At 42.9% G+C, this 22,571-nt stretch overlaps 1 protein-coding gene across 3 annotated transcripts in view; it reads right to left on the minus strand.

The window, feature by feature from the left end:
- The window catches only part of LOC126194917 (protein mothers against dpp), a 232,239-nt gene that overhangs the window by 155,784 nt on the left and 53,884 nt on the right, over positions 1-22,571 (minus strand). For all 3 annotated transcript variants that reach the window (XM_049933292.1, XM_049933290.1, XM_049933291.1), the window contains 3 exons: positions 7,471-7,752; positions 4,313-4,443; positions 3,927-4,125 (listed from right to left, as the gene is read on the minus strand). In XM_049933292.1, coding sequence (XP_049789249.1) covers positions 3,927-4,125; positions 4,313-4,443; positions 7,471-7,752 — 612 coding nt within the window. The remainder of the gene's footprint in view (positions 1-3,926; positions 4,126-4,312; positions 4,444-7,470; positions 7,753-22,571) is intronic.

A 22,571-nucleotide genomic window follows, 5' to 3' on the forward strand; every position in this document is an offset into this window, starting at 1 on the left:
CTACGTAAGAGAATGGTCACTGGCGTGGAGAACATGTTACCTCCAACTGTATGAGTCTGGTTACCCCTCAACTGTACAAGCCTACAGACCAGATTCCAGGGTCGGTGATAGAGAATGAGCTTGGTTCAGTGTTACACTTGGTCATTTTCTCAGTGTTCACAGGCCAATAACTCCTAACTGTCAAACAGTACACTGTATGAATAACCTCATCACTTGAGCAAGTGACGAAACCATATTTCTATCTCTGATGCACTGTGCCAATTTATTTTACTTTAGTTTTGGCTGATTACCCATTATTAACTGGCAAATATAATGTAAGCATATCTCACTTAAGTAAAAATATGATAATGGAAAGTTCTGGATGGAATACGTATAGAGGAAGCAGTAAAGAGAACTCCTTGTACAGTGGATGTGTGGATGAACCAGAATGCTCAATCTTAGCTGCCAGAGATGGTCATATGAGTGCGAGGTGTGCTTGCTTGTGTGATTTTGTGTGTGTGTGTGGGGGGGGGGGGGGGGGAGGGGGGGCCGTTATCCTTTTCTGATGAAGGTTTCGGCCAACAGCTAATGTGAAAGTGTCTTTTTGTCGATTCTGTCTGCAACTCAACTTGTCACCTTTACAGTGAGTAACAATATATCTTTTCCTTATATTGTTGACATTCGAACTTGGGAGTTTCCATTGGTTGACTACTACAACACACACACACACACACACACACACACACACACACACACAACCTTGCGTGCCAGTGCGTCTACACTGTATCAGTGCTGCAGGTTGATGGATGGGTGAGGAGTTGTGTTGGGTGGAATAGGTGAGAGGAGAAAAGAGATGGCAAGGAGTGGTGGCTGATGGGACAGAGGGAGAGGCAGCAAGGGGTCGAGACAACAGTGTGGCACTGGTGAGCTTACCCTGTCACAGACAGGTGGAGTTGTGATAATAATGTCTTTCTTATTAGGAGTGCAAAAGTTTGAGAACTAAGAACAATTACTTCAAGAGCAGCAACAGTTGATCAATCCAGTAGAGCACCATACACATTGACGAGCCTAATGCAACTGAGGTTTAGCAGCTGTCCCACTGGTTTTCTATTATCGACTGTTTTGGTTCGTTAACACCTCATCAGTGTAAAGCAAACTCTGAGACTGATGCTATCCACACAGTTAAGCCAATAACTGCATTTCCAATGATGATAATGTTTCATTATTGTGGCAGATGTTAGTTGGTGAAGCAGAGACAGAGGTGACAACAATAGAGGTTTAATTATGTTCATCAGCCAGCAATTACAGAACAAAGGATTCAGCACACCCAAATTCAACCATTCCTTGTTAAGCTTCCTGAGGAGATCACCATTTAGCAGGGACCATGTCAAATATTGACCTTCTCAAAGTTGTGGCAAGTGTTACCTTCTGAGAATTAAGATGTCCATAATTTACATTGATACTGAGGGTGTCTTTGCAACACTTGTAAAAATTACATTCTTCAGCTATGAAAGTACATACTAAAGGGCATATGAGAAAAATGAAAGATTGATTTACAGCTAAACATCATGCAATGACACAAAGTTCACAGAAAACATTTCATCACAATGCTGACAGGCCTCCTGAGCCCAGAACATATATGAAAAGTTCATATTTGTCACCTACATTGATAAGTCTAGAATTAGACTATGAAGAACTTAGGAAAATCCATTACTCTTCTTCTTCTTCGCCTCCATAAACATTTCTGCTTATGCAACTCATTCACAAAGCCTATTCCAATCTTGTCTCCCAGAGACTATCCTCCAGGATTTTCTCACACTGCTGTCCTCACCAATTCACATCAGCCTTCACCTTGTCGCTTCATCTTACTCATGGCCTTTGAACTGGTCTTCTTCCAGATTCTGTCCATTCCAGAGCTTGGTAGTCTTTCATTTCTCAATCTTTTCAAGTGGTCAAGCCATTTCACCCTGTCTATCTCCCTAATTTCTTTTAGGGGACTGATCTGAAGAGTGTTTTGTATTGTTTCATTTAATTTCTAGTGTTACCAAGGATCCTCAAAGAAAGTGCATACCTGTCACTTCTATCCTATTCAGTCCCTGTCACTTGTATTCAGATCTTTATTTGTCTGGGTCCAACAGTTGTGCAATTACATACTAAAGGGCATACAAGAAAAATGGAAGATTAACTCATCAGTAGACAATATGAGTTGTGCATCATGATCTTTGCTTCGGCAGGTATTTTCCAAAACCAAATTATGTCCAATACACAATAACGAAATTATGAGCAATTTTCTATCCTCTTCGAAGTTTCTTCTTTGATGTTTCCTTTCCTAGTTAGCCTACTTCCTAGACAAGATTCCATTATAACTTATATCTGCCATATGAGAGATCTATGCGAAAGGAAGCTGCAGCCACTCAGATACCTTGGGCACTTATGCAGTCTGCATGGCCCTTGCAAGCCTCAGCGTCATGAGCTCCCATGTCATAGTCAAGACCTGACACCAGGCAGCAGCACCAGTGCTGGCAGAGACCACCACTTCCAAAGGACCTATTCATGACTGCACAACGCATCACAAGAGAATCATATCACAAGTATTCCATCACCAGCAGCTACAAAGACCAGCTCATGGACCACACCAGCAGTTCTACCACTTTCAAGAGCCTCTCCTGGCCTCTGGGTGAGTGTTGCACGCCTCAGCATCTTAGAACATTCAAAATCGTAGGGACTGATGCCGCTATTCTCAACTTCCATTGTTGTTTCCTTTGTGGACTTGGACTGTGTTAAGGACAGACTTTTTGTACCTGTGTTAGACAGCACAGCATTCTGGGGGCTTACTTCTCTGCAACCTTATTTTCCTACGAAGCTCTTAGCGATGTTACTATCCATTAGAAACAGTCGAGCAATTTTAGATAGCAGCTCCGTCAAGCCTCTGTACCACTACCTAGTAAGAAACTGTATTTTGTGCCTTCTTTCTTATTGCTGAAGCAGATGTATTTCGTTGTCAATAAATTTGTTAAAACTTGATCACCATTTTCTCAGTGTCCCTTAAGGGACACTTCAATGTCTTTCATTTTTCATTTTCCTTGCTGACTTTTTGTTAAGCTTCTTTCTAAGTCTGCTTCTTCAATTATCTGTCAAGTATTTAGTTCTTCCATTTTTAGCTCACTGTCTTCCCATATCATCACATCATTTGCATAATTTTCATATCATCTGTTGTTGATCCTTGATGAACTTACTTAATGATTCTGTGCTTGACTTTATTCGAGAGCACTGGAGAAAGCATACTTCCTTGTCGAATCTTTCTAACTGTTCTAAACCATTCTGATTTTTTTTGGCATGTATTATAACACAATTCAGGTCTTTGTTATATGTGTTTCTGATTCTGAGTTGCATAACTTAAACTCCATTCTGTTCAGACATTGCCATGTCTACTCCCTTCTTTTGTCTAATGGTGAATGAAACTACAATGCCTCACAAATTTCCCCCCCCCCCCCCCCTTTTTTGTGTGTCTGTCTAGCTGTTTTGTTCTCTCTCTTAATTGTCATTCTATCTTACTTCTTATTTTCTGTAAAATTTTCTTTTCGTAAACCTTCATGCAATAGCACAGTAATGTTAATCCTCTGTAGTTCTCAAAGAACATCATGTTACCCTTTTTAAAAATAGATACAATAACTGTCTTTGCTTAATTATCAGGAATCTCTCCATACATCCTCAGTGTCCTCATTATTGTTTACAGCCACTGAATTTTGATATGTCCCACAAGTTTGAAAATCTATTGCTGGTCTCCTCAAAGTTGTCCAAATTAAATGGAAATTAACTTACTGCCATTAAGAATCCCCTTGACAATAAACAAGGATATATGCCATAAATAAGTGCTAAATAGAATACAGGAAGAAAATTGTGTGTACCCATACTATGAAAATACAACTCATGTTAAAGAAGCTTACCTTTTCCTATATGTCTTCGAGTATTTTCTATTGTAGAATTACGGTTGACATTTGACAACTGTCCCAGACAGAATCTATCAGAATTGTTACTGGGGTTTGTGAAACCATCCACAATGATTACATTGCTCTGACAATGGAAGATTTCTCCGACTCTGCTATTCAGTTCATAGTAAGCAATGCTTGCCCAGAAAGTTGGCTCCTGGGGAGAAAGGTTGCAACCATAAAATTAACCGCTCTTTTTTTAAACTGCAGATTAAAAAATAAGCATCATCACCATTAAAGCAACAGTAAAGAACTGGATAGGAAGAGAAATTCCAAATCAAATCTGAGCATATTATCATTTATTTAAGTTAACATGTTAAAAAACCAACAATGGGAAAAGGTACCTGGTAAGCCACTGGTGCAACTTCTGACATATTTAAGTTGCTTGATGTATCCATAGCAGAAGGATCTGGGAGAGCAGTGCCTGTACCCTGCTGTGTTTCTTCAGGTGGGCTATATGCAGGTGGTGGTGTTTCTGCTCATATGTAACACACATCAGTCAAATTAGAGAGATAGGTATGCCATAGTTATAGGCAACAATCTTCAAACAGTACAAAATTAATAATTCATGAAAATTCATCTTATAACTCTTTAATTACATTAGTATATTTTATGTTAATTGCATTAACTTAACCATTTTTTTAAGTATTAATTTTCCCACACGCTTTTAGTTTTTCTTTGCACTATTCATTTCTATAGATTGTGCACCAATTTTGTTTTCTTAGGCTCTGCCTGACATTCTTTGTAACAAACCTTAATGGAAGTAGCTCACGCAAATTAACAAACTGCATACATTCCAGCAGTTTTGTGTGCTTATATAGTACATCTCCGTATATATTATATAATCACAAAGGTACATATAATGACAACAGGTTCATTCCACAGTAAGGATTAACACCACACCTATCACTAAATGTAATCTGCAATACTGAAAATTGGTGTCAATGAAGCCAACAATCAATTTGGCTTCCAAGAAAATGGATGCACTGGTAAAGCTATTCTACCGTTTGCAATGTAACTGAAGAAATCTTAAGAGTATAGAGAAACATTTGCATAGCTTTTACAGACACCAGGAAAGTATTCAAAACACTGTCAGCTGGAACCAACTAACGGGAATTCTAGGAATGATCAAACTAGACTACAGAGTCAGTACAATATTTAAATAACTATACAAAGAACAAACAGCGGTATTAAATACCAAAAATTACACAAAAAGAAGCTGCAATTCTCAAAGTCACTAAGCAAAGGATGCAATCTGCCCCATCCATACTCAACATCTACATAGAACATGCAAAGGTGCAAAGAATACTGTACAGGTATCACAATAAATGGAGAAAGAAAACAGATGCTTAGGTTTGTGGATGATGTAGTTGTGATAGTTCCAGGTGAAAGCAATCTCCAAAGTGTCTTGGATACAGTATGAAGAAATGATTTCAAAATGGAAACTAAATAAAAAAATACAGAAATACTCAAGTGTTCCATGAAATAAAAACAAACAGGACCTTACAAATATTTAGTAAGTAAGAAGAACGGAGATGGAAGAAGCAGAAACATAAAACAAAGAACTATACAAACAAAAGTAATGATCATGAATAAAGGAAAGCTGCTTGGTTTGAACAACATAATACTGACTTGAGGGAAAAGATGGTTAAGAGTTGTATCTGGAGTACAGCACATTTTGGAACATAAAAAGAAATAGTGTCCTACAGCACTTTGTACAGTAAGTGCTTCCAATAAGAAATGTTGAGAGAGAAGTAGAGATGTAAGTTTTTATAGTACATCCATACAGAAGTACTTCCTCCCACAAGACAACACGAACAGATGACAACACTTGCAAAGTACCACCATGATTATATGTCTTCAAGTGATGATACTTGACTGAGTACTGTCAACAAAGTGAAAAGGGCACCAACAAAGGTTGTAATAGGGTTATGTTCAGGAACATGAATGTTGCCTCAGGTTTATTAACAGAAGATAGAAGTATTGGGCATACAAGGGCAAAGAGAAACATTCTCACTCCAACAAAAAGAAGGCACTGATATTAATGAAATTTTGATTTTGGTAAGACTTATACATGTTATGCAGTATGAAAGTCAGAAGCCAAGTTGATGTGCACAATTTTTCTGCTTAAATGGTTTGCTGAAACAGTGTTTCAGAGAATTGCACAAACTAGAACATCCTTCTCAGTTTTTGCAGTGGAGGTTAATTCAAAATCTGTGGAGGTTTATATGGAGTCTCTTCCTCTGTTTTCAACAGTAACAAAATTGGAAATTGAATTCAACATGGAAGTGCTTTTCCCGAAGATGATGCACTTAAAGAACAACTAAAAGCTGTCCTGAGGAAGGGAAACATTGAGAGAAAACACATACACACACGCGCGCGCGCACGCACGCACGCACACACTCTACACTGTGCCAGAACTGCAGCTTGATTCTGTGTCAAGCTGCAATGGGGTTCCTACGTAGTCGGCTAGGACAATGTAGCTGTGCATGTATATGAAACTTTGTTCTGTATTAGTTAACTCTAATGAAAGATGCTGCCCAAAAGCTTAGCAATGTTTTCAGTCTTGTTCATGTACCTATTGACCACTTGACACCCCAACTATTTGGTATGTTATTATCTGTACTGCCTCCAGTACTTGTGTTTCTCCTGAGACTTTTCATTACAATACTGGATTATCACTGATTACAGGAGTGTGAAATAGCCAGTATCATACACATCAGGTGGAGTAGGGTTTAGCAAGATATGTCATACATTTGTTGATTGCCAATCGGAAACACATGAGAAAAAATGGAGGTTGGAGCAATTTAAAAAAGAATCCAGCTTATTTCATATGCTGATCTATCATTGTTAATGAGAAAAGGGCCACCACTTTATGCTAGAAACAAGCAATGATCCTGCATTTGATCGGCTATAAAGAATATGATCAGAGTTCTCCAAGATGAAAAAGTGATTTATCTTACAAATTATCTTAATTAAAGCAAAACAATGACTGGTGAATATTAAACTGTTTTGCACTAAATGACTGAAAAAGACATTGGGAAATGCGTGGAGTGAAAGAAAGAATGCAGAAGGTTTGGCAATGAGAAAATGAGCGACCTGAGGTGTGAATTATTGTAACATGCACCCTACACAACAGATTCACCAGATTTCAAAATATTCTCACAGCTAAGGCAAATTTCATGTGGGGAATGTTCTGAGGCCAACAAAGGGCTAGTCAGTTGTAGAAGACCAGCTCTTTCATTTCTCTGCTTGGATGCTGAATATCCAATAACTGGTAAGGCTCATAATTTTGTGTTACAGGGTTGCATTGTGACTTGTCATAAAAATCAAATAGGAACACAGTCAAGTTTTCAAGTTCACCAGGAGTCATGATTCAGAAATCATTTAGCATGCACTTTAAAATAAATTGTTATACTATATTATAAAGCATTCCTGAAAATAAACTGGCACAATATGCAGTCTAAAGTAGACTTCAAAATTGCACAAAATGTTTCCATACCTGGCAATCCATTGCTTCCATATGGACTTTGTGGATTTGAACTAGTACTGCCTGGACTAGGCACACTGCTCAGTGGAGAAGTTGGTCCAGGACTAAGGTGTGAAGATGGACCACCACCACCTCCACCACCTCCTCCACCGCCAGCACCACCATTTGTGAAACCACCTCCAGCTGAATATGACACATTGTGCGGCATTGCTGGTTCTGGCAGCTGCTGGAATGGCAGGAGTGAGTGACCAGGTGCATACTCACTATGGCGAGGCACCAGAACTGGAGGTAGCACTACAACACAGAAACATATACAACGCTTATAATTTGTTACACTTCATACCACTGTACTAGCAATAAAGCAAGCAAGCACTAATAAGGTAAATAATTTGACAAAGAAGATGGGCAATTTTAAGCAGCTTTCCATACTAGTCTACTCTATACAAGCCTCTTCATCTCTGCACAGTTAGCTCAACCTACATCCATTTGAAGCTGCCAACTGTTTCTGTAATCCCACCAATGTATCAAAAGATCAACAGATATAGCTACGCATATGTCAGGCAAAGTCGCTATACACAGTGTGTGGAAGGATGCATACAGTAGCGCCACCTACACGGCAAAACTCCCAGAAGAAAGGGTTCTGTGGGCTGTACGGCCTCACTTGTCAACTGGCCGATGTTTGTGGCAAGCTCTCTGGTGTACCTATTGACGACAACCCTGTGCTACATGTTTTTCTCCAAGAATGTGATTTCAACTAACTATTGATGATGTTTGGTTACTGTATGGATTTGCCTGCCTGTCTAATTGAGAACTGTCTTCCCTCCTCACAGTTCATGCTGACCATTGTGTTTTCAGTGAACAACTTAATGCTAAATGCTTACACTGGGAGTGTAGTTCACATCTAAATATTTCGCAGTCAAACCCACAAACAGTGTTCTACAACACTGACATGCGAGTCATTCTACAAACATCCAAAATACTGTATTTATCATGAGGTATTCACCCCCTCCCACCCCCCCCCCCCCCCCCAGGCATTTTGTTTTGTGTATTTCCATCAGAGTCAGCAGCAACTACATTCTGTGGTTTAATTGTAAATAAGTTGGGCGCAATAAAATCTATGGTGTTGTAGAATGATCCCTCACAATGCAACCTATCAACTAGTCCCTTCTTTTAGTCAGCTAGTGTCATAAATTTCTTCTCTCTCCAATTCGATTAATTATCACCACATTAGCCATTTGATCTACCCATCTTATCTTCAGCATTCTTCTGTAGCACCACACTTAAAAAACCTCTATTCTATAAAAGTTTAAATTATTTGGCATCCAGTCGCACTTGTACCCTGGATGCACTACAGAAAAATTGTTTCTTTAGAAACTTCCTGAAGCAGAAAGTTATATTAGTTTACAAATATTTCTCTTTTTTATAAACTTTTTCTTACTGTTGCCAGTTTGCATATTACATTCTCTCTATGTAGGATATCATCAGTTATTTTGCTGCTCAAATATCGGAACTTGTCTATAACTTACATTGTCTCATTTCATAATCTAACTCCCTTGGCATCCCTGATTTACCAGTAATTCAACAACAGTGCCCTAGTCTTAATTTTGTTTATGTTCAACTTATAGCCTCTATTTACTTTTGTTGTAAAAAGTTTTCTTCAGCTTGGTGTAAGCATCACTTACTTATTTGTGCCCAACCCAACTCACGGTTAGAACTCTCAATTAGACGACAACATGAATATACTATTACAATTTAAAATTTGTGGCAGACTAGGACTGAAAGTAAACCTTTTTGTTTTTTGCAAGCAGCTGCCTTACACCTTTTAAACTATCTGAGCATATTTCCACAATTGACTAAACTTTCAATGGAAACATATGCTTAAAAAATAAAACTGATGGAATGTGCAAAATGGCAAATCAGGAGTTAGAGGAGAAACACAGTGCTGCAGGAACATGCATGACAACTGGAATGACAGATGCCACATAATACAGGAAAATTAAGGAAACCTGTGGAGAAAAGAGAAATAGCTTAATGAATATCAACAGTTCAGATTGCAACCAAGTAGTAAACAATGAAAGGTGGAAGATGGACTATACAAAGGAAACAAACTTGAAGACAATGTTATGGAAAGGGAAGAGGAAGTGGATGCAGATAAGATGAGTGATGTGATGAGTGATTGTGGGAGAAACAATTACATTAAAACTGAAGATTGCAATGATACCAAATCCAAACACAGATACTGACAAATATGAGGACTAGATCAAACTTTACCCCTACTCATTTTAAAAAGATAGACTGAAGAAAGGCAAACTTAAATTTATAGGATTTGTAGATTTTTAAAAAGACAGAGAGATATAACGTTAACTGGATAGGTAAAAAATCTACTCACCAAGCAGCGGTGCGACAAAACATGTATAAAGGTACTGAAATTTCGAGCTTTCTGAGTCAGTGCCTACTTGTTCTGGCAGAAGGGTTGAAGGAGAAGGAAGGAACTGAAGTAAAAGGACCAGTACAGATTACAAAATGGGATATGTTTGGAAAAGTCGCCCAGGACCCCAGATCAGGGGAGACTTCTGGACCGGATGAGAAGGAAAGACTAATTGTTGGGGACTGCAATGGACAAGATTTGAAAACCTGAGAGCTTGAAGGTGGAACACAGCATAGTACGCAAGATAGAGATTACCAAAAAAACAAAATATTGTGCACAAGTTGAAAGTTAAGTGTGTTGTATGTGGCAGAGGTTAGTAGGTTAGTGGGTGAGTGGGTGTAGGAGGGAGGGATGGACAGGTCAGAAAATAAATTGTATAGAAAATTAAAAAAGGGTAGTGAAGAAAAGAATAGATACTGAGAGGAAATGTTAAGACCAAAGAAATTCATGTAACAAGAACCAAGGACACGTTGTGACACCAGTTCCCCCAGCTCTACGCCCCCCCCCCCCCCCCCCCGCCCCTGTAGAGTTCTGAGAAACTGTCTGGAGGAAGAATCCAGATGGCATGTTTTGTGGTGAAATAGTACTGAGTCATAACTATCATGTTGTAGAGCATGTTCTGCAACAGGATATTGTGTGTTGCCAGTATATATCCCTCTGCCTATGATCATTCTTCCTAACTGATAAGTTAATGGTGGTCATGCCAATGTAAAAGGCCAAATAGTGTTTGCATAACAGCACGTACACGATGCATTGTTTCATAGGCAGCTCTCCCTTTGATAGTGTTCTGCCAGTTACAGGGCTGATATAGGTTGTGATACAAGGGCACCCATACGAGAGTTTGTGGGGAGAGGGCACGAGACCTGGGAGAATGGAATACTTTTAATACTTTGGAATATTCCAGTTCTGATGCTGTTAAAAACTTCCGCAATACCAACTTTAAACCACATTCTTGCACGAAAGACACCTGACAACACTATATTTTTTTCCTTTTCCTGAGAGCTGGGGGTGACCGTGACCACCCACCCCCCACTGCCCCAGGTATGGGCACCCTTGTGTGCTATGAGTGTGCATATGGCAATTCTCAATAGCAGTAACAGTCAGAGTTGTACCACGGGATAGGGAAATGGGTGCAGGAGCACTGGATCTTATTTCAAAGGAGTCTGCACCTAAACAAATATTTCTGCCTAAGAGGAAATGTTTGACCAGGATAAGATAGCAACTGTCAAAATGTAAGTTATATCTGAACAGAAAGGTGTAGTTGAATCTATGCGAATATATGATCAATGTCAAGGAAAGTGGCATGGGATTCAGAATATAACAACATAAAACTTAATTGGCAGTGTGTATTTAGAGACTCCAGGAATTTTAACAGATCAACCTCACTATGAGACTGTATGGCAAAGAGGCAAAGATATCATCAATGATTAAAGCGAAGCCCCATCCCAACCCGTGAAAACGCTGGCATACGAAGACGCCATCCTGGTTCCCATGGCCATGCCTCTCATTTGTTTGTATGTCTGTCCCTCAAAGGTAAAGTACCTGCTGATTATAAAGTTGATAAAGGTGAGCAGTAGGGACATAACAGGTTTGGAATCCAATGGTGGTGATTCAGGAAATGTTAAGCAGCAGACAGACCATGTACTTTGGGGATGTTAGTACAAACGGAGGTTACATCAATGGTGACAAGGAAGGTGTGTAATGGAAGTGGGACGGACACAGATTTCTGATGATTTAGGAAATGACTGGAGTCTTTAATATAGGAGTGAAGTCTTTGTACTATAGGTTGCAGGTGTTGATCAACTAAGATAAATACACATTGGTGGCTGCTTTGAAGCCAGCAACTGCCATGGTGATCGGGTTTATGGATCTGCGTTTATGTACCTTAGTAAGAAGGTAAAAGGTGGAGTGCGTGGTTTGGATGGAGTAAAAGTTATATGGATTGAGGTATTATGGAAGTCCTTGTGAGCAGCTCAAGGTTTTAAGGAGGGACTGCAGGTCAATTTGTAACGCAGGGATGGGATCTCGGTGGCAGATGCTGTACGTAAAGGTGTCAGACAGCTGGCAAAGAGCCTCACTTACTCCCATGGGTCAAGTATCACAGGGGTAGATCCCTTGACTGCTGGGACGATAATGATCCACTTTTAGGGAACAAGTTCTACAGACGCCATGTTAGGGGCACATTGTGGGGACCTGAGGAAGGGTTGTGAAGCATGCTGGTTATTAGGAGTTCTTGGAAGGCTTGTAAGGAATGATTTTGAGGTAGAGGAGATGGATCAAGTTGGGACCGTGGTGCAAATAGTTAAAAGCAGCGTTCAAAGTCAGATTTGCAGCTGGAAAGGTTTTGGAATTGGATTGCAAATTGATATTTCCAGCTGGCATGACATCACCAAGTTATCGGTTTAGGATGAATGGGAATAGTCACAGAGTGAATACTGCCAAGACATAATATTCTGTTGCACAGCATGCTCTAAAACATGATAGTCGTGACTTCAGTGCCTGTTGCACCACATGTGCTATCAGGATTCTTCCCCCAGACACCAATTTCTCAGAATTCCAGAGGTGGGAACTGGCGTCACAACATGTTCTTGCTTCTCACCACCCACCTGGCCTTAATTTACATCAATTTCTTTGGCATCAGCAATTCTTCTCACTAACTATTCCTTTCTTTTCCCTTTTAGTTTTCTGTATATTTTATTTTCTGGTCTGTCTATTCCCCTGCTCTCACCCCCCCCCCCCCCCCCTTCTACCACATACAATGTGCTTTCCACTCTTATTAACTCTTGCACGATGTTTTGTCAGTAATCTCTTTCTTGCATATTACACTATGTTCCACATTTAAGCTCTGAGGTTTCCAAAACTCAGCCAGTGCAGATCCAACAATCAATCTTTTCTTCTCATCTTGTCCAGTAAAACTCACCTGACCTGGGTGACTTTTCCAAATTCTTAACCTCATTAGTCTTTTCCTTCACCTCTCTTCCTTCCCTTTCAACATTTCTACCAGAAGAAGGAGCCAATGGTTCAGAAATCTTGCAAATCTCATTAGCTTTACATGTGTTTTCTCCAGCTGCCACTTGGTGAGTAGAGTTTTTATCCATCCAATTACATTATATTTTAAAAAACTGATTATTTTCATAGCTTGAAACTTCCTGGCAGATTAAAACTGTGTGCCGGACCGAGACTCGAACTCGGGGCCTTTGCCTTTCGCGGGCAAGTGCTCTACCAACTGAGCTACCCAAGTACGACTCACGCCCCATCCTCACAGCCTCACTTCTGCCAGTACCTCGTCTCCTACCTTCCAAACTTTACAGAAGCTCTCCTGAAAGAAAGGATATTGTGGAGACATGGCTTAGCCACAGCCTGGGGGATGTTTCCAGAATGAGATTTTCACTCTGGAGTGGAGTGTGCGCTGATATGAAACTTCCTGGCAGATTAAATCTGCCAGGAAGTTTCATATCAGCGTACACACTCCGCTGCAGAGTGGAAATCTCATTCTGGATTTTCATAGCTTGATGGGCAGATAGACAGAGAGAGAGAAAGAGAGACAGTTAGGAGTAGAGGTAGTGTGTGTGTGTGTGTGTGTGTGTGTGTGTGTGAGAGAGAGAGAGAGAGAGAGAGAGAGAGAGAGAGAGAGAGAGAGAGAAAGAGAGAGAGAGAGAGAGAAAGAGAGAGAGAGAGCTAGCTTTGATATATGTGAACTGGAATAACTAACTTTGAAGTTCCGAAATATTTTTGAATAAAATACGCATCGGAAAGACCACCTGCAAGTTGCACAGGCATCAAGTTGGGATTTATACGAGTCATAGGCCATGGAAAGCATTAAGACATAGTTTTGTCTTATCTCCCACTGTAATGCACTGCTTGTACTTTGATTTCTGTCAATGTAGTTGCTTAACTGCAGTAGTGGAGCTGCAGATATTATGAAGTACTTGGCATCGCCACATAACAATGTCATGCTGTAACTAGAATCAAGTCCAAAGTCGTAAGCAAGATCATAGATGAAGTACACCACTCTGCACTACACGAATGTTTATTACAAACACCAGTGTTCAGACAGAACAGAACTGAACTTCTCAATGGAGAGTGCAGCTATTTATACAAACAACTAATGTTCTAGAATACACAAACAATCACAAACATATGAAATTTTGGGAACCTTCTACAACTGGGAAATACTATATGACAAATAACTGTGGGTGGTTGAGTTTGAACTAGTGTCTTACAGCACACAGCCAGTGACATTAACCACTACAGCAAGCTGCATGCAGCACAGCTCATGGCAATATCCTGTCAGAATTCATGGAAATGTTATGCTCATCTGAAAGGCAAATGAGTAACAGAATTTTAATACTCCTCAATCATCTAACTTTATTAAAAGTATCTGAAGGTACCAGTTTCAGTAATTACCAAGCCAACATAACGCAGTTGATCATGTATTCTGGAATAAGACTCTGAGTGGTGGAAACAGAAATGAAATTTTTCAGTACTCCTTTCTCAGTTTCACCTTGTGACTTGCCATCATCACCTCAGTTACTATGGTACCATTTATTACAGCAAAAAAATTTTCCAAGCTGCACAAAAGTGCCACAAAGATCATGTGCATGTTTGGGACTACATACAACTGTAAGTACCTTTCCTCAGCAATGTCAACATAGGAAAACACAGACTGCTACTTACAGTAAAGATGACACATTACATTACAGACAGGAACAATTAATAAGACACTTACACATAAGCTTTCAGCCACAGCCCTCATCAGAGAAAGAGAAATAGATACCATTCACTCACACGAGCAAGTACACCTCATGCACACAACTGTCAACTCCGGCAACCCGGTCAATTGTGGTATTCTGGCCCGAGTTGCAGGAATTGGCATTCACGTGTGTGTGTGTGTGAGGTGTGCTTGCTTGTGTGAATGAATCGTGAGGGTACCTCTTTTTTCTGACAAAGACTGTGGCCAAAAGCTTATATGTAAGTGTATTTTAATTGTGCCTGTCTGCAACGTAATGTGTCATCTTTATAGTGAGTAGCAATCTTTTTGCTACATTGTTGACATTCCTACTTGGAGTTTCCATTGTTTCATTTCCTCAGCAATGAATGGATAAAAGCTAAGGAATGGCTGTTTCTTCAGGATGTGACAATGAAGAGCACACACTGCATTAATGCTGTGAACATTTTTATGCCCGATATTTCCTTTATTGTTCTGGGGGGGGGAAAAATGAAAAAATCAGAAGTCCAGTAAATGGATTCAGTTTCTTTTAAAACAGTTGCTTCTAACTTAATTCCTTAACTACCTTTTGCCCAGATGCAACATGAAGCTATGACATAGCAGCCAAGCAAATGAGGTTGGTTGGTTTAAAGGGGGGGGAGGGGGGGGGACACCAACCTGCTAGGTCATCGGTCCCTCGTTCTGATTTAAATCATTCCACAAGGTGGGAGTAAAACAAACAAGACATACAAAACAAAGCTGAAAGAAAGGAAAAACCACAAGAACGACAGAAGGGCAACAAACACAAAACTGGACAAGAAAACCACAGAGAGGTGCAAGAAACAGGTAGAGGGGACAAAAACAAGAGAGCAGATGACCATGGCTGGCCGACCACAAGAATAAAAAGGATAAGCCAGCCACTCTACGACACATTAAAACCTTCAGCCTAAAAGCACTAGGGTGGAGGGGTGGAGGACACAGAGAGACAAAGGACATGCACTAAAACTCAGATAGAATGATAAAACCCACCCTCATGCATAAAACGTAAAACTAAATTAGCCGATGAGGCATTGTCAGCTAAAATTAATGGTAACGAGTCCAGTAACTGAAGATTCCACTGCAGGGCAGCCAAAGGAGAACAGCTCAACAATATGTGGGCCACTGTCAGTCTGGCATTGCACTGACACTGAGGCGGGTCATCACGGTGCACGAGGTAGCCGCGGGTCAGCCAAGATTGGTCAATGCGGAGCCGACAGAGAACCGCAAAGTCCCTGCAAGAGGTCAGACAGGCCTTACACACATTCTTAGTCTCCTTAATGACACACAGTTTACTGTGCGTACAGACGTTATGTCATTCCATTTCCCAAAGCCGAAAAACCTGGCAGCATAATAATGAACGCAGGTCAGATTCAGATATGACTATCTCCAGAAGCAGTTTCTGCATAGCCTGTTTGGCCAGCCTGTCAACAAGTTTGTTGCCTGGGATTCTGACATGTCCCGGGGTCCAGACAACCACCACTGAACGACTGGACCATTCCAAGGCATAGATGGACTCCTGGATGGTCGCTACCATGGGATGACGAGGGTAGCACTGGTCAATAGCTTGCAGGCTGCCCAAGGAGTCAGTACACAGAAGAAACGACTCCCCAGGGCATGAGGGGATATACTGAAGTGCATGTGATATGCCCACCAGCTCTGCAGTAAATAAACTGCAGATATCAGGCAAGGAATGCTGTTCAATATGGCCTCTGTGGACATAGGCGAAGTCAACATGACCATCAGCCGTCAAGCCGTTGGTGTGAACCTCTTCGCAGCCCCAAAACAGGTCAAGAATCGAGAGGAAGTAACAGCGGAGAGCCACGGGAGTAACTGAGTCCTTAGGGTCATGCGAAAGGTCCAGACAAATCTGCGGCCTAGGTGTATGCCATGGAGGTGTATGCGGATGGACCTGGATGGGAGGTGGTAAAGGGAAGGACTCCAGTTCAGATAGAAGGGACTGGCCGCAAACCACAATCGTGAGCTGGGCTGCCGATGCAGGAGATGAACTGTTGTGGGTGGAAAAGGAGACAGTAATTTGGATGTGTAGGAGAATTACAAATGTGTGCAATGTAATTGGCGAGCAATTGTGTATGCCTAGACTTCAATGGAGGGACTCCAGCCTCCACCAGGACGCTAGTCACCGGATTCGTTCTAAAAGAACCCGTCGCTAGGCGAATGCCACATTGTTGCACTGGGTTGAGTAAACTCAACTCCGAGGGTGGCACCACACCATAAACCAGACTCCCATAGTCAATGTGGAATTGAACAAGGGCTCTGTAGAGGTGCAGCAGCGTAGAGCGATCCGCACCCCAGTTGGCGTTGCTCAGGCAGCAGGAAGGCATTCAGGTGCTGCCAGCACTTCTGCTGAAGCTGCTGCAGGTTAGGAAGCCAAGTCAATCGGGCATCGAAAACCAGACCTAAGAATCGCTATGTCTCCACTACAGTGAGTGGATCATCATTAAGGTAGTGTTCTGGTTCTGGATGAACAGTATGACACCGACCGAAGTGCATAACATATAACTTTGCGGCTGGAAACTGAAAGCCGTGGGCTAGAGCCCATGACTGCACCTTGTGTATGGCTCCCTGTAGGCGCTGCTCAGCAACAACAGTACTGGAGTACCAGTACGAAATGCAGAAGTCATCAGCAAACAGAGAAGGTGAGACAGACGGCGCTATGGCTGCCGCTAGGCCGTTAATGGCCACTAAAAACAGAGATAGACTCAATACAGAGCCCTGCAGGATTCCATTTTCCTGGATATGGAGGGAACTATGGGAGGCACCAACCTGGACACTGAAAGTACGGAGTGACAATAAATTTTGGATAAAAATCAGGAGCGGGCCCCAGAGACCCCAATCATCCAATGTAGCAACGATATAACATCACTAGGTTGTGTCGTAAGCCTTCCACAAGACAAAAAAAGACAGCAACAAGGCATTGGCGTCTGGAAAAGGCTGTTCGGATGGCAGACTCAAGGGACACAAGATTATCAGTGGTAGAGCAACCGTGGTGGAAACTGCCCTGGCATGGAGCCAATAGGCCATATGACTCCAGGACCCAACCCAACCACCAACACACCATACATTCTAGCAGCTTACAAAGAACGTTGGTGAGGTTGATGGGCCAATAGCTATCCACATCAAGCGAGTTTTTGCCGGGTTTGAGCACTGGTATGATGGTGCTCTCCTGACATTGCGATCGAAAGACATCATCGCACCAGATCCGGATGAAGATGATGAGATGTCGTTTGTAGTCAGACGAGAGATGTTTAATCATCTGACTATGGATCCGATCTGGTCCAGGAGCTGTGTAGGGGCTATGTGCAAGAGCACTGAGGAGCTCCCACTCTGTAAATGGGGCGGTATAGGGTTCACTGTGGCATGTAGTGAACAAGAGGACTTTCCCTTCCATCTTCCGTTTGAGAATGCGAAAGGCTGGGGGGGTAATTCTGCGACACAGAGGCTCAAGCATAGTGCTCAGCAAAGTGCTCGGCAATCACATTTGCGTCGGTAGGTAACACGCTATCTATGGCAATGCCAGGGACACCTGTTGGTGTCTGGTACCCAAAAACACGTCTGATCGTCATCCAGACTTGGGAAAGTGACGTATGGCACCCAATGGTCGAGCCATACCTCTCCCAACACTCCTGGTTCCGTTTTTTTATAAGCTGGTGAACAAGATCACGGAGTCGTTTAAAGGCATTAGGTGCTCTAGGGAAGGGTGTCGCTTATGTCGCAGCAGAGTTCACCAACACTCTTTAATTGCCTCAGCAGCTTCCAGCGACCACCAAGGTACTGACTTTCACCCCAAAAGAACGAGGGATCATGTTTTCCGCCACAGAAATGATTGTTGTAGTGACCTGCCTAGCCACAACATCAATGGCACCATGTGGGGGTGATTCAACAGTGACAGCAGAGGTGAAGGCTTGTCGAAAGCCCATCTGGGTAGGTGTCCATGGGCATAACGCTGGGGGAGTGACAGGAAGATGGGGAAGTGGTCACTACCATACAGATCATGTGCTCTCCAGTGGATAGATGGGACAAGGCCAGGACTGCAAAACGACAGATCAATGGCCGAATATGTGCTATGTGCCATGTGCCACACTGAAATGTGTGGGTGGCACCTATATTTAAGAGGCAGAGGTTGAGTTGGGACAGTAAATTTTCGACATCTCTACCTCAGCCAGTAAGCACAGTGCCACTCCACAAGGGGTTATGGGTGTTAAAATCTCTCAAAAGAAGGAAAGGTTTACGGAGTTGATCAATCAGTGCAGCCAATACGTCCAGGGGTACTGCACCACCTGGAGGGAGATTTATGTTGCAGACAGTTATTTCCTGCGACATCCGTATCCTGACTGCCACAGCTTCAAGAGGAGTTTGAACGGGCACAGGTTCACTATATACCAAGTTCTGGACATAGATGCAACTCCACCTGACACACTATTATATTGGCTACAGTTCTTGTAATATCCCCTGCCAGCCGCAAAGTGCCGGGGTCCGCATTGCCGGGAACCAGGTTTCCTGGAGGACAATGCAGAAAGCAGGTGTAAAGCTTAACAGCTGACATAGCTCAGCCAGGCGATGTAAAAAACTGCCGCAATTCCACTGGAAGATGATGTGATTGCGAGACTGGAAAGGCATGAAACACTCAATGAGGCGGTCTACGCCTCAGGGCCACCTGCTGCCACTGGATGAGTACCTATGCAACCAACGTCCACTGTGTCTGAGGGCCCAGTGCGATCTAGGTCCTCGGCAGACGCCAGAATCTCCACTTCATCCTCAGACACAGAGCTTGTAGGTAGCGGTGGTGTGGGTGCCACCGCAGAACTTGAGTTTTTGGGGGTCTTTTTCTTTTTTGGTTTATCTCGCTGCACCTTAAGTTTGTCCCGCTGGGAGGGCTTCACTGATTCAGTCTCAGGGACTGAGAAGGATTGTGAAGCCCTACGACCAGCTACCTGTGGGTGCTTCAGCCACTGGAGGATGTCTGCTTTGTCACTGGTAGGAACCAGGGAAGGGAACCCTCCCTAGCAAGAGTAGCCGAAGAAGACTTACGCTTCTCCGGCTGAGAAGGGGGGACTGACGTCCCTGATGGCTGGGTCAGTGTTGCTCCCAAGGCAGGCGGTGCGGTAGCAACAGTGAAAGAAGTGCCCCCCCCCCCCCCCCCCCAAATCAACGGGGCACGTGGAGTCTGACAGCTCTGAGAGCCAACTGTACACTGCGAAATGGAAGGTGCTAGAACTGTTGATGTAGCAGTGACACACATTGGTGTCATACACACAGGATGTAGCCTCTCATATTTTCTCTTAACCTCAGTGTAGGTCAGTCAGTCGAGGGTCTTGTATTCCATTTATTTTCCTTTCCTTCTGTAGAATTTTACAGTCCGGCGAGCAAGGGGAATGGTGCTCTCCGCAGCTGACACAGATGGGAGGTGGGGCACATGGAGTATTGGGATGTGATGGACATCCACAATCTCGACATGTGATGCTGGAAGTACAGCAGGAAGATATTTGGCTGAACTTCCAGCACTTAAAGCACCACATCGGGGTAGGGATATACGGCTTGATATCACAGCAGTAGACCATCACCTTGACCGTCTCGGGCAATGTGTCACCCTCGAAGGCCAAGATGAAGGCACCGGTGGCAACCTGATTATCCCTTGGACCCTGACAGATGCACCATATGAAATGAACATCTCAGTGCTCTAAATTGGCGCGCAGCTAGTCGTCAGACTGCAAAAGAAGGTCCCTGTGGAATATTATACCCGGGAGCATATTGAAGCTCTTATGGGGTGTGATGGTAACAGAAACATCCCCCAGCTTGTCACAGGCGAGTAATGCCTGTGACTGAGCAGAGGATGCTGTTTTCATCAAGACCGACCCAGATCGCATTTTCTAAATGCTCCATAAAAAAAACTGAGGCTTCACTGACAGGAAAGATTCTCCATCAACTCTCGTACATACGAGGTACGAGGGCGAATAAGCTTCGCTGCTATCCTTAGCCTGGCATTCCTCCCGTGGTGTGGCCAAGGAGGAGAACGATTTGGCGTCATACTTCCGTGCATTAAATTGAGCCCTTGAATGCTTAGAGATGATGTACTACGCTTCATGGTGTGTCATCCACCCTGATGACACCCACTCCAATCAGCCCCCCCCCTCCCCCACAGGCACCACCCAGCCACAGCAAAAGCCACTTAGCAGGATGGCCATTGCCAGAAGTCCTGACATGACAGGCTGACAGGCATCTGCTTCTTGGCATATGTGGGGAGTTAACAGAGCAATCCCTGTGTAGTCAGGGGGCTAAAACCAATAGGGTGTAAGGCGGCCCCACCACAATGGCCTGGCTACCACACTGGATATAAGGTGCAAAGAAGTCCATGATCATCGTTGGCGCAGAAAATGACACTGCATAGAGGATGGAGGAAAAAGCACCCAGGAATGTGTCCTCGCCCAAAAGATGGAGAATGAGCGGAACCGCAAAGCCACTATGATGAAGAATGCTGAAGGTCTCAGTGCATGATGGGCATGATGCACCATGTAAGACGCCCTTCCCCAATCGGCTTGCTCTTCGGGAAAAATGGAGGTCAAATCCTACAGGGGACCATCACATAAAGGCCGAAATATGTGAGACTCCTGTTAGTCCCCTCTTACGATAGGCAGGAATACCTCGGGCCTATTCTAATCCCCAGACCCGCAAGGGGCCGAACAAGGTAGGTGGGTGATCATGTAAGGTGCGGTTGGCAGATGAAAACACTCCCCGTGCCACACGCTTATTCACTTGATTGTTTACAGTGAGCAATAATGCCCCTCAGAACAGGGAACACTCTGCAACTCATCAGAGAGCACACAAGCTGGAACCCCTGATTTAATGTGTCCAACCAGGTTGTCCATCACAGTCTCCAACATGGCTGGAGTGTTACATAGTCCAACACTCAGATACGCCATCAGGTGCATTGAAGGCAGTCTTTTCCTGATCAACCATGTCAGCCTTGATTTATGTGTAGCCTATCCACAGGACCACAGTTGAGAAATAATTTTCTTCTCTCAAGCAGCTTAGGATGTCACCAACACAGGGCAATGGAGAAACACCTCTTTTCATGAGTCTGTTCAGTCACAGATAGTCGATGCTGAAACGCCAAGTGCTGTTCTTCTTCACCACAGGAGAGGAAGGAGGATACTCTCATGCTTCAATGATGTTACTTTTGGTTTCTCCAATTCCTCCCAGATTATCTATCATTCATCCGGCAACACCCTATATGAGCACTTTTTGTAACACATGTTACTGTTGGTTGGACATATTTCCTATTTGCAAGTTTCAGTACAACACACTTGTGTAACGGAACACTTCTTCTTTAGCTGACAACAATAATCAGTTGACAGCACGGCAATGGAAGCTACTGACAAGGGAACCTTCCCATCGCACCCCCCCTCACATTTAGTTATAAGGTGGCACAGTGGATTGGCCTTGAAAAACTGAACACAGATCAATCAAGAAAACAGGAAGAAGTTGTGTGTAACTATGAAAAACATAAGCAAAATATACAAACTGAGTAGTCCATGCGCAAGATAGGCAACATCAAGGATAATGTGAGCGAAGGAGTGCCGTGGTCCCGTGGTTAGCGTGAGCAGTTGCGGAGCAACAGGTCCTTGGTTCAAGTCTTCCCTGGAGTCATAAGTTTACTTTCTTCATTTTCGCAAAGTTATGATCTGTCCGTTCGTTCACTGACGTTTCTGTTCACTGTAATAAGTTTAGCGTCTGTGTTTTGCGACCGCACCGCAAAACCGTGCGATTGTTATTGAAGTAGCGAGCTATATTTACTGGATTCATATTGCCCACGGAATACATCTCACGTATTTAATGCACTCTCGCCCAAAGTAGCGAACACTCAACTGCCAGCCACGGAGCCTCGTTAGCAGGAATACTCTCTCTTCCGTGCGCTGTAGT

This window comes from Schistocerca nitens, chromosome 7 (assembly GCF_023898315.1).
Source record: "Schistocerca nitens isolate TAMUIC-IGC-003100 chromosome 7, iqSchNite1.1, whole genome shotgun sequence".
Classification (NCBI taxonomy): Eukaryota; Metazoa; Arthropoda; class Insecta; order Orthoptera; family Acrididae; genus Schistocerca; species Schistocerca nitens.